Source organism: Lissotriton vulgaris, chromosome 6, assembly GCF_964263255.1.
Source record: "Lissotriton vulgaris chromosome 6, aLisVul1.2, whole genome shotgun sequence".
Taxonomy (NCBI): domain Eukaryota; kingdom Metazoa; phylum Chordata; class Amphibia; order Caudata; family Salamandridae; genus Lissotriton; species Lissotriton vulgaris.
Genome location: NC_141694.1, coordinates 129632500 through 129645852, shown reverse-complemented (window position 1 = coordinate 129645852; position 13353 = coordinate 129632500). Strand labels below are relative to the sequence as shown.

At 46.6% G+C, this 13353-nt stretch overlaps 1 protein-coding gene across 5 annotated transcripts in view; it reads right to left on the bottom strand.

Moving 5' to 3' along the window:
- Nucleotides 1-3806: 3806 nt before the first annotated feature.
- Nucleotides 3807-13353, bottom strand: part of CLIP4 (CAP-Gly domain containing linker protein family member 4) — a 303168-nt gene continuing 293621 nt past the window's right edge. For all 5 annotated transcript variants that reach the window (XM_086926149.1, XM_086926148.1, XM_086926150.1 and 2 more), the window contains one exon: nucleotides 3807-5977. In XM_086926149.1, the coding sequence (XP_086782275.1) occupies nucleotides 5659-5977 (319 nt within the window). In that variant the 3' untranslated portion in view covers nucleotides 3807-5658. The remainder of the gene's footprint in view (nucleotides 5978-13353) is intronic.

The following is a 13353-nucleotide window of genomic DNA, read 5'->3' as shown; positions in this document are numbered from 1 at the left end:
GAATATTTGTGCCTGTTTTGCTTAATTTCATTTGGCCCGTGTTTTGGCTTTCCTTCCTTGTTGTCCGCCTACCTCGCCGCCCTCCGCCCTCCCTTCCCGCCACCGCCGCTTGTCCCCGCCCCTTTTTTCTCTTCTGTAACCCTCCCCGCTCCCGCCTCCCAGCTGCTCCGCCCACCCGCGCACTTGGCCTTAAATGGCGACCGTGCGAACGCGCAGCGGTCACGCGCAGCGGGCGCGCCGATTGTGCGCCGAAGGCGCGCCCGTCCGCGACCGGATCGCGACCAGCGCCAGGACCCCTGGACATCGAAGACCCCGACCGACCCGCAGGACGTACTCAGCCGCCACCCTCAGCGCACTCAACACCGGCCGACGCCCAGAGTGCCACCAAGCCACACCACGACGCACCCACGGACCCTTCAGCTGCCACGCCTGCAAGTTCTCCTGCATCCGGACCTGCCTCGCACCAACACCCGCCAAGTCAAACACCAGCAGCACCCACCTCAAGTGCATCCTGCTCAACACCCGCTCCGTCCACAGACACGCCATCGAACTCTGGAACCTCCTAGACGCCACAGCCCCTGACGTTGCCTTCCTCACGGAGACCTGGATGAACGCCTCTTCAGCTCCCGACATCGCCATCGCTATCCCAGAGGGCTACAAGATCGTCCGGAGGGACCGAAACGCCAACCAGATGGGAGGAGGCATCGCCATCGTCCACAAGAGCACCATCCGTCTCACGACCAGCACCGACAACACCCTGACCAGCGCCGAACACCTGCATTTCCAGATCCACACCAACCCGAACACCACCCTCAGAGGCACCCTGATCTACCGACCCCCTGGACCACGCACGCAATTCAGCGAGGACATCGCCGACTTCGTCAGCCCGCATGCCCTCCCCTCCGCTGACTACATCCTCCTGGGAGACCTCAACTTCCATCTGGAGAACAACAACGACCTCCGGACCGCAACACCAGCACCCTGCTCGACAACCTCGCCAACCTGGGACTCAAGCAACTAGTGTCCACCCCCACCCACCTCGCCGGACACACACTCGACGCAGTCTTCTCTTCCAGCACAGACATCGACTTCAGCCACGCCACTGAGCTTCAATGGACGGACCACAGCTGCGTCCACTTCACCTTCAAGAGAACGACGACCCACCACCACCAGCAACCGGCCGCCCGCAGAAGCTGGAACAAGATCACAGCAGACCAGCTCGCCACCTCCCTGAGCCAGCACCCTCCTGCCAGCTCAGCGAACCCCAACCAGGCCGCCGACAACCTCACGAAGTGGATCAGCAACTGCGCGGACGAACTCGCCCCACTGAGGACCCCGCCTAGCAGACCCGGCAGCAAGAAGGCCCCATGGTTCACCGACGAACTCAAGAGCTCCAAGAAGAACTGCCGAGCCCTCGAGAAAGTCTGGAGAAGGGAACCGACACCGGACAACAGGACCTCCTTCAAACTTGCCACCCGGAAACACCACCAGCTGATCCGCGCTGCCAAGAAAACAGCATTCAAGGACCGGTTGGACAACAACGCACACAACTGCAAGGAACTCTTCAACATCGTGAAAGAGCTTTCCAACCCCAGCGCAGGAAACAACGACATCACCCCATCGCAAGACCTCTGCAACTCCCTCGCTTCATACTTCCACAACAAGATCGCGGACATACACAACAGCTTCAACAACCAACCAACGCACACCATGAACGAACAACCACCCCCCACCACCACCCTCCACGCCTGGACCCCGATCAGCACCGAAGACACCATCCGCACGATGAACTCCATCCACTCCGGATCACCGACCGACCCCTGCCCTCACCACGTCTTCAACAAGGCCGACGCTGTCATCGCACCCCACCTGCGAGACATCATCAACACATCCTTCGACACCGCCACCTTCCCTGAGAGCTGGAAGCACGCCGAACTCAGCGCTCTACTCAAGAAACCCACAGCGGACCCCACCGAACTCAAGAACTACCGCCCCATCTCGCTCCTCCCGTTTCCAGCCAAAGTCATCGAGAAGACCGTCAACAAGCAGATGGCCGCCTTCCTCGAGACGAACGGATCCCTCGACCCCTCACAGTCCGGCTTCCGAGCCAACCACAGCACCGAGACCGCCCTCATCGCCGCCACCGATGACATCCGAGCCCTGATGGACAATGGAGAAACAGCGGCCCTCATCCTCCTAGACCTCTCCGCGGCATTCGACACGGTCTGCCACCTCACCCTAGTACGGCGCCTCAGCAACATCGGCATCCAGGACAAGGCGCTGGAATGGATCATCTCCTTCCTCGACGGAAGAACACAGAGAGTCCGCCTACCACCGTACAAGTCAGAGGCCTCCGAAGTCATCTGCGGCGTCCCCCAAGGATCATCTCTGAGCCCCACCCTCTTCAACGTCTACATGAGCCCCCTCGCGGCCATCGTACGCAAACACAACCTCAGCATAATCTCCTACGCCGACGACACCCAGCTGATCCTCTCCCTGACCAACGACCCCGCCGCCGCCAGAGCCAACCTGCACGAAGGGATGAAAGAGGTAGCCGAGTGGATGACGACCAGCCGCCTGAAACTGAACTCGGACAAGACGGAGGTCCTCATCCTGGGCTCCTCACCCTCCGCCTTGGACGACTCCTGGTGGCCTCCCGCCCTGGGCACCGCACCCAAACCGACAGACCATGCACGAAACCTGGGCTTCATCCTGGACTCCTCCCTCTCCATGACCAGGCAAGTCAACAACGTCTCCTCGGCGTGCTTCAACATCCTACGCATGCTACGGAAGATCTTCTGGTGGATCCCCACCGAGACCAGGAAGACCGTCACCCAGGCCCTCGTCACCAGCCGACTGGACTACGGCAACGCCCTCTACGCCGGTACCACCGCCAAGCTCCAGAAGAGACTCCAGCGGATCCAGAACGCCTCAGCCAGACTCATCCTCGACATCCCACGAACCAGCCACATCTCCGGACATCTGAGAGACCTTCACTGGCTCCCCGTCAACAAAAGAATCACCTTCCGCCTCCTCACCCATGCACACAAAGCCCTACACGACCAAGGCCCGAGCTACCTCAACAGCCGAGTCAACTTCTACGCTCCCAAACCCCACCTCCGATCAGCCAACCACGCCCTCCCCGCCGTCCCCCGCATCCGAAGAGCGACTACAGGAGGAAGGTCCTTCTCCTACCTGGCCGCCAAGACCTGGAACTCCCTCCCTCCCGACCTGCGCCTGACCCAAGACCACCTCTCCTTCAGGAAGAAGCTGAAGACCTGGCTGTTCGAGCAGTAGCGCCCTCCCCCCCCCCCCCCCCCCCCCCCCCCAGCGCCTTGAGACCCTACGGGTATGTAGCGCGCTTTATAAGTGTCACTGATTGATTGATTGAATACTTACTGTTATTTGATTATATTGCATTCTTATTTTTTTATTTTGGGGGGAAAAGCCTTGATTAAGAAAATAGGTTTTCTTCTATACCTCACAACAGGAGTGGCTGTTCAGAAAATACTATACACATTAGAAGTGTGAGAGTTATGAAGCCTATTTAAGGAAAATAATGAGCTTGGCACAACCATATTGCTGAACATCAAACGAAAACATACACAAAGCATGATTAACTACCATCTGTAACGTTTCTAAACATATGCAAATTTCATTATAAAACAGCAGTTTTCAGGTTCACAATTTCAAACATAATCTGAACCATCACAATTGACAGTTTTAGCTTTCAAGTGATCATTGTATTTCGGCTAATGAATATTTTATAATCTGTTTAAAACACAACAATGGTATAGACAACATGATTGTATAAAACACCTGTATTGTATTTATTGTGGGTAACAATATGTTTGCTCAAGGGCAAAATCTGTTGGCACAAATAAAAGTACAAGACAATACAGTTTGCTGCATTCACACACAAGCGTGTGCAAATTAAACAAGAAGATACCATTACACAATGTACGAACATACAATACAAACAGAACAAATGGTCAACATATCAGAATTCAGTTGACAAAGCTTTTTATATATTTAGAATTCAATCAAATTACGTGTTCAAGGGCAAAACATAAATTATATGCTCATATTTTAATTTTACATTTAAAACGTACATTCTTTATGTCCTGAATAAAAAAGAATCACTGGTCATACTAGGAAGCAATATGTACCTTTGCTGTGCAAACAAGGTCAAGAAAAATATCTTTTGCAATATATATCAAAACACCCACATTTTTTAAAAACTGCAGAATGAATCCACTCAAAATATAGAACATTAACACCTTTGAATGCAATGTCAAATATTAAATAACATTCAAGTCACACACATTCTAAAGTCGCAGAAGTGCAAAGGCATAACTTTCTTTCTGAATGGCACAGTTATATCACATTCAAAACTGTTCTGTTATATAACCTGCTATGCATTAAATGATTGCATAGACTATACTTAATGTAAAACAAACTAGAGCTTTTTAAAATGTTAAAATGACCTTAAAGCTTGAAGTGCTTACGACTGTGAAGTGTACAGTTTTTCAATACCATTCTCAATGTTTTCCTGCATTGATACCAACATAATTATCTTGTGCTATAGACTTACAAATGCTTAACTTTTTGCATATTCCACCTTTATAAGGAAAGGCGATTTAAATACAGTATTCAAGATTATAGACCATGAAACAAAATGCTAATCTTCTAAAGAGATACAGATATAATTTTTATACAGTAATACTTTTAAGTTTCTGTGTATAGAAATATAACATGTTGTGGGAAGAACATTTTGGGTGGTATCTATATAACACATCTCCTGTCACACCTTTGACACATAGTACCATTAGTGGTTAGAACTGTAGAAGGCACTCCTCCTAACCAATAATGTTTCTTGCTTTATTTTATTTGTCTTTATTACTTTTCTATATAATTATCTCTTAAGTGGGGCAGAAGCTCCACAAAGTTGAAAGTGCATTATGTTTTAAAAAGTGCTAGCTGATGTCCGTAGCTTATGATGCAAATGCCCACAGTGGAAAATTATGGCTTTAAGTGCTTGCAATCGAGCTCAACAACATTTGTATTTAAGATCTACTTCCATCGTTATGTGGGCTCCTTTACCCCAAAAAAACACTATAACAATTATGTATGAATTATTATTATCAGTTCTTCAGTTTTCCCCTCTTGCTGGTGTGCTTTTGGTTTACATGATTGGTTTGTGCATGCTGCACTGCTGGTTTGGATGTAAAACAGGTATGAAAAGGGATAGAAAGTTTCACTGATGCATCCTAAGTCTTGTACTGCTAAGATGAAGTCTAGATATGCATAATGTTCAGCAGAAAAAAACAATCTCTTATGATACACATTCACTCAAAATCAGTGCTGTTTTTTTGAAGACTATGAAGTAGTATGAACTACCACCACTGGTACATATAAAACAAAATACCCATTGACTTAAACAGGGCTGTAGGTCTGAACTACCATATCAATATGAGTTTTCCAAACTCATAGTTTTTAAAACTGTCATTTGTGTAACAATACAAGCAATGCAAGGCAGATCTTCAGAAAAGTAAAAGGTTAAATACATTTTTCATGCAAACAATTTATCCTCCTACTACATTTGTATTCTCATTTTGCCACAAGCTGCGTAAAAAAAAAAAAAATAAGACTCTCTCTTTAGCAAATATCATTGACAAGTTTGGAGCCATTTATCCCACGGTAGGTTACCCTACTTGGACGAACCAGTACACCATAATTCTGCTTGCACTGGAAATATCGTTTGTCCCCCACGGAGCCATCATTCTTTCCCTTGGCAGATCGGAGCTCAAGCCCTAGCCAAAGTCCTTGTGCAAAATCAGTCGGGCCAATATACCGGATGATAGCCATCTCGTTAGAACTGGTCAGAAGGACCTGCGAACCTTCGTGCAGTCTCACATTTCCCTCATTACTGCTTGTGGTTGTGCTGCTCCAACTACGCCGTACAGGGTTCTTAGATCTAGGGGAAAGAACAAACATCAAATGAGGATCTTAGTTGCTTTTAAGGACTAACCTGCCAAGGACATTTTCAAAGACTTTACTGCATTGAAAAGCAAATACACCTTAAAGGTTTAACAAAACAAGCAATAGAAAGGAAGTGGGGTATCCCATGAAAAAGGTTGTTATAGTTATGCATAAAGAGAAAATAAGTATTTCTACTTTGTGTAAAACATTTGGACCAAGTTCCTATAAGATAAACAAACCAGGTCTGGAGTAAATCGACTATTCTGATATGCGTAAATGTAGCTCCTCTTTGCATTTCAAGACATGTAAAAACCTTTGGGACCTGCTAAGGAACTTTCAATGATTTTCAAAGATCAGATAAGTGAAACTGCAGTGTATGCTAGCCCACGGTATGCACTAAAGAGTTTGAGTATAATGACTGGCTTGAAAATTATTGTTTTTCAAATTGTTTCAGTAGGAACATAATATATGGCATAGCGTAGTATGGTCGAACAGTTATATATTGGGCGATCATTCAAGAAGCCAGAAAGAGAGTGATGCAGTACAAATCACCTTTTAGGTGCAACACACCAGTGGCACAATGGTAGTACACTAGAGCGAACAAACACAAATCTGATATAGTTAAATATATGGTGATATTAATTAGACTGAAGAGGTGGCAATACAAATGCAAAGCTTGCTGATAGGAAGCAATGCTGATACAAAACACTGGCCTCAGTCAAATAGGTGAATTACAGAGCTTACTGTGAACCATGATATATGAAATTCGGAAACCAATAATATCAACACAGAAAATCAAATCCTCAGCAGCCATGTGCATTATAAGCAGGGAGAACAAGTATATTCACAGAATGTAGGCACTGGAAGAAATGTTATGTGGACAAATTGGGCATTAAAAACGTGTATACATGCTTAATTATATCTGAAAGATAGAGCAATTTAAGACCCCCATGCAATTAAAATTACATAACAAAGACAAACTGCAGTCTGCTCCATTAAATATTATTAAACTAATAAGATAAACTAAGATAACAAATGTTGGTTGATAACATCTTTTAAATACGCTTAGTATTGTGTAGTACTTTTAATACCTATGTCTAATGTTCTTGACCTTTGCTACCACCACAGGCACAGTTTGAGCAAAGAGGTTATGGTACATTGTTCAACTCCAGGAGACTGGGCACAGGACTCAAATGGCATGTACAGCTTCAAGCTGGCCTGGGCCATTTATTTCAGAATATAGCCCATTTGTAAGACCATGGTTGTTTCCTTCATGAACACAGTAACACCACAAAGATGTTGTTCAAAAGAACAGACATATGAATAAAGTGTGTGGATAAACACAGTTGATTCATGTCAATGTGCAAGCCTAAGATGTAAATAAGTGATTTAGCTGCTGCATGCACTAGAATTACAAAGATGGAGCCTGTAGTAATGAACACACACATAGGGCACACGATCAAATGTGGATGTAGATACCAATGGTGGAGGCACCTAATGCTTAAATCTCAGAGAGAAACAGGGCACTCTCTTTTAAAAACTGAGGTGGGCAGAGCAAGACAATAAAGGAGCAAAGCCAGCTAATGGGTCTTAATGGCCCCAGGAGAGCTGGCCATATCTGGCAAGCTACAGTTTATCCAATTTAGCCTTCCCACCAGGTATATTATACTGACTGTCTATGGAAAATAGAGATCTCCAGGTCATGGAGGGACCCTGCATGTCAACAATCTGCTTAAATGTGGAGTACCCCAGGGCTTGTCCTTGACCCCTACTCTTTTTAATATGTATATGCACCCCTTAGCTGACATTATCTGCTCAACAGGTTTAACAATGGTCTCATATGTAGAGGACACTCAAATTGTTGTCTCCCTTGCCTCTAACATTAGACAAACTGAGGCCAATTTAGCGGACTGTATGGAGCAGGTACACACGTGGATGTACAACAGTTGCATTAAACTGAATAGCCACAAGGCAGATGTTATGCTGGTCGGAAACCATCCATCTCTCTGGTATAATTTTTTCTAGCCCACATGCCTGGGCGATGGTCCTTCTCCAAAAGAGGAAGTTAAGAGCTTGGAAGTATTCCTTCTTAAAGACCTCACCATGGCAGCACAGGCCAGGAATCTGGTGGGGACATGCTTTGATCTAGGAGTCCTCAGGAAGGCAATTAAATGTGCTCCTATCATTTTGTCACGCCAAGGTTATGGCAATTCACCTTATCTTTAGAGCCTATGTAGGTCACCAGAAAGCCGCAGGTTATACACAATGTCGCAGCTAGAATATTGCTGAATATCCCCACATCACATTCAGCATGACGGGCACTAGCTAGCGTTTATTGGTTCCCAGTGAGGAAGAGAATCATGTTTAATACTTTCTGTATTGTTAATAAAGTAAAGCACGCTCAGAGACCACATATTCTGAAGCAATTCATTGTTCCACACCATTAAGCACTTGACTTAGGGTCAAATAACCAATTTCTTCTGGCCATGCCAAGAATAAACAAGCATTTGCAATGCAATAGGTCACGCATTAGGAAAGTTTGAGCTATTGGTATTGTAAATGACAAATTTTTAATTTATGTTTTGGTTTTGAAAATAACGAAATTAATAGCTTTGTCATTTACAATGCCAATAGTTTTATCTTTCGCAAATGGGACACCTATAGCATTTGTAAGGCAATATGTGTTGTATTTACGTGACTTAGATGTATTGATATTACAAATAAACATGGCTTTTATTTTTTTGAATAATTAATACCTAAATAAAAGTTATTGTAATTTATAATGGCAATAGCTTTTGTAAATGACTTTTGTGAAGATTATGTTCATTGTATTTCATTGTGACGAAAATCCAAGAACAGAAGCGAAATATCTTTTTGTGACATTTGTAATAAAGCTTGAAACATTGAGAGAACATATTTGAACTAGTTGTTGTTGAATGGTTGCACAGATTGATGCTGTGGTGGCGCCGAGTGATGTTGTGGTGGCGACGAGTGATGCTGTGGCGTTCAGTGATGCTGTGTGGTAGCGCATAGTGATGTTGTGGTGCCCCTGAGTGATGCTGTGGTGGTGCTGAGTGATGCTGTGGTGATGCGATAGATAGACAGAGTGAGGGCGATAGATAGATAGAGTGAGGGCGATCGATAGATAGAGTGATGGCGATAGATAGAGTGAGTGCGATAGATAGACAGATAGAGTGAGGGCGATAGATAGACAGATAGATAAAGTGTATGTATGTTGCATTGAGTAGAGTGTAAGTATGATGTGTGTAAGTATATGGCACTGAGTGGTGTTATGTGGATTATATTTACGTTGCATTGAGAAGAGTGTAATTATGTGGCATGTAATTATGTGGCACTGAGAGGCAATATGGGGAATGTGTGTTGTATTCAGTAGAGTGTAATTTTGTGGCATGTTTTAGGGTTAAAGGTAAATACACTTACTGTGCACGTCACATCCAAGCATCCCCTGCAACTTTCCGACCTTCCAGCAGTGCTCCAAACTGCCGCAGTCCACGGCCTCAGCTTTTGTGTTGAGGTTTACGAACCTTCTCTGGTTATGCAGAGAGAGATGTCTGCACCTCTTTGCCTGCAGCTGGAGATGCCAATTCTCTTTCAGATTGTGGTCCCTGCGCGCCCTGTGTCTGCACGTTGAGATGTCTGCACTTGTTCGAGATGGTGAGGTCTGTTAGTCTGTGCCTGCACAAAGATTTACCTGCTCCCTCTGTATGTCAGCATGCAGAACTGTCTTCCACTCTGTGTCTACGGGTGGAGAAGTATGTACGTCTCTGCTTGCAGAGGGAGATGTCTGCCCGCTATGACTGCCATTGAGATGTCTGGTCTTGTTTGAGATTGTGATGTCTGTTCGTCTGTGCCTGCACCAAGATTTCTCTCTTCCCTCAATATGCAGAACTGTCTTCCACTCTGTGTCTGCAGGTGGAGACGCCTGCACGTCTTCTTGCAGAGGGAGATGTCTTCCCGCTACGTAACGTCTGCCATTGAGATGTCTGGTCATGTTCGAGACGGTGATGTCTGTTCCAGCACTAAGATTTCTCGGCTCCCTCTGTATGTCAGCATCCAGAACACTTTTACTTCGTGTCTGCTGGCCGAAAAGTTTGCACGTCTGTGCTTGCAGAGGCAGCTGTCTGTCCCCCCTTTCTGCCCATTGAGATGTCTGCTCTTCTTCGCTTGCAGGTGGTGATGTCTGTTCGTCTGCGCCTGCACTAGGATGTCTGTGTTCCCTCTGTATGTCAGCATGCTGAACTGTTTTCCACTCTGTGTCTGCAGGTTGATGTGCCCGCTCTTCTCCTGTAAATAATGATGTCTGCTTTTTACTCTACTGCTGCACTCAATCAGAACTTTATAGTGAGCTACTCCCCCCTAGAAGTAGGCCTAAAAACTTCTGGGGTCTCTACCAGGCATACGTGCAGCAGGATGAAGAGGAGAACACAGACGACGCTGAGGCGCTGGACCACCCGGAATCCCCGGAGGGTCGGGTGGAGCAGATGCCATAGTATTTATTGGAGGAGGCTGCGGGAGGGGGGCGTGCGGTGATTAGCAATAGGATGAGCCGGGTCCCGCCCGGGTGGCCTGGGTTGGGGAGAAGGGTTCCCGGGGTATTGACTGTAGGTAGTGAAATATTAGCATACGGTCACCTCCGATAGGAATACACCACCAGGAGCATTATTGCAGGCACACGGGGGGAGGTGAGGGTTGGTTGGGGTAGTTAGTTTGTTTCTGGACTGTTTTCGTATTTCTAAGGCCTTAGACACAAGCGGTCACCAGATGCTTGCTAGCGCTACTGGTCCAATATACTCTGCTGATTGGTTGTTACTGAACAATGTTGACTTTGGAGGATTGCTGCTTTGTACGCAGCCGGGCCCCCGGGATGCCGGCTAAATGGCTGTGTCCAACATAACTAAGCTAAGTGATCCAGTCGCACTGTTAAGTCTGAACATGCAATGTTATGTGCTGTACAAAGCAAGCTATGTTTCATAAAGAGTAAAGGTCTTTATTAAAAAAAAAAAATAATGATGTCTGCTCATTGCAGATTAAGCTCTCCCCTGCGCTTCCTTGTCTGCACATGGACTTGTCTACTCTTCTTATCTGCCTGTAAACAAAGATGTCCGCATATAGAGATATGACCGTGTATCTATGCAGGATTGTGATGGTTGCACCTCCTTTGCTAATTTTGGTGTCTGCATCTGGAGTCCATTCTGTGCATATAAAGGTATCTGTTGCCTGCATACGGAAACATCTCTTCTGTTCCCGCAGATGGGGATGTCTGCTTCTAATCTTTCGCTTATGGTGATGCCTATTCATCTGCAGACCGAGATCACTAAGTTATATGAACAGTTTCTTTTGTTGAACTTTAGCATCTGGTTGTACCTGGAGGGGAACAGTGCATGTGCAGTGCTCTTCTCTGCTGGCAGTCCGGAGGCCTTGTCTTAGAGGATATTTATCTCGAGGCGCGCTTTAGTTTCAGTAGCTATCAATCTCCCTAAATCAGCGGTGTTTCTGCCAAACCGGTAGCTCCATTTCCAGTACCCCGTCAGCCCGTATCTAAACGCGCAACTCCCGGGGAAGGAGCTTCATAGCTAGCGCATGCAAAGGCAGGCCTGCCCGTTCCCCTCCCCGACACACACCTCTGAGCTACAAATGAGACTTCAGGCCATGGCCTGGGCTGCCTCACCCGCCACTTCCTCACGGCGAGGCGAAGGCGCCGTTCTCAAGCACTCTTTACAGCGGGCCATAAACCTGGACATACGTATCCGGGTTTAATCCTCAGCAAAGCTGCACTCAGGGTAAGGCTGGGCGTTTACAAAGAATGCCCATAAAACGGAGGCTTCAGCTAAGCAAACATTCTTAAACAAGATATCGCTGCATAGATGCCAGTCTCCCTGTGTGTCGAAAAGCGGCACAAAAACAATTGCAAACAAGCACGCAGCAGCTCAGATATCTGTCCGCATTGGAGAGAGGGTGCAGTCTTGGCAGATGAGGAATGCACACTTTTTATCCGGTGTGGGACTTGGGCAGGAGGAACAGGCTGCCAGCGAACACGGAAGACAGCGAAACTGAAAGCAGCCTGGGCTGAAACTGAGAGGGCGGGGGCTGCCCGCGCAGGCGCGCTCTTTGTTATGGCGAGGGAGCCCTGGCGCCAATGCGAAGTGCGGCAACTGAAGTCCCGGGTCCCAGGTGGGGGCCTGGGTGAAGACGGAGCTCCCATGCCGAGACTGACCCACTGGCTGCCGAGGGAGAGAGGGACACGGAACACGGAACACGCTGAAAGCACAGTGAGTGTGTTAGTGGGGAGGGATGTGTGCGCGCGCGTGTGTGTGTGCATCTGTATGTGTGTGAGTGTGCGCATGCGTGTGCGAAAGCAGGGGGAGGTGTGGCTGTGTGTGTTGGAGCTTCCCAGGAGACAGGAGATGTGCACAAGCGCGTGCGGCCCGCTCCGATCCGATTCTTGCAAGATGCGCGTGGCCATCTCTTGTCTCCTGGCTGGGAAGCTGAGCCGGTGACTATAGGTCTCTGGCGAGACCGCGCTTTCGCGCGGTAATCGCCACAAGACCTAAAAAGGCCAGAAGCGGAGGGCGTTTCTTTGCTTACCTGGCACCCAGGTTTTTGGAACTCCTTTCCTCTCTGTCTAAGATCCAATCATAAATTGGTAAGATTCAGAAAGCATCTGAAAGCTTACCTGTTCTCTTGAGTTAGTATATCATCCCTCAGATCTCCTGTCAACGCTGGGAAGCCCATTTTTGGGTAGCCATGCGCTTAACAAGATCCAGAAAATAAATAAATAAATAGACGATGTGTAGAGGCCTCTCCCCAAATTGTCTTAAATTCAAACTCTTGCATTTCACTTTTATTTGTTAAGATTTCCTGTTCTATTTTAAGTGCCTTTTGGATATATAAATGTATTGATGTTGATGAATTATTCAAGCATATTTTTTACACAATGTACACGTTCATTTGAAAGACAATTTGCAGATACTCTTTTGAGCAGGTTTTGCATGTTTTGTTTTGTAATACACATGCACAGCAGGAAAAAAATACAATACAATAAATTAACTCAATAGTGTGACTAATTCTAAACTATTTAGTAAATGATGAATCTGTTCCTTTCTGGGAATACTTTGATATTTGGAGACCATTATTCTTATTAACAGAATGCGCGAGATTGGTGTGGCAAACACTGTGTTGACATGGATAACTTCGTTCCTGTCCAACAGATGCCAAAAGATATCATTAGGCCCTTACCTATCCAGCGAAAGATCAATTACATCAGGAGTCCCCCAGGGGTCCATACTTAGTCCTCTCTTTTTTAACATTTACATGGCCCCCCTCCTTGCAGTGATAGAATCTCACGGAATC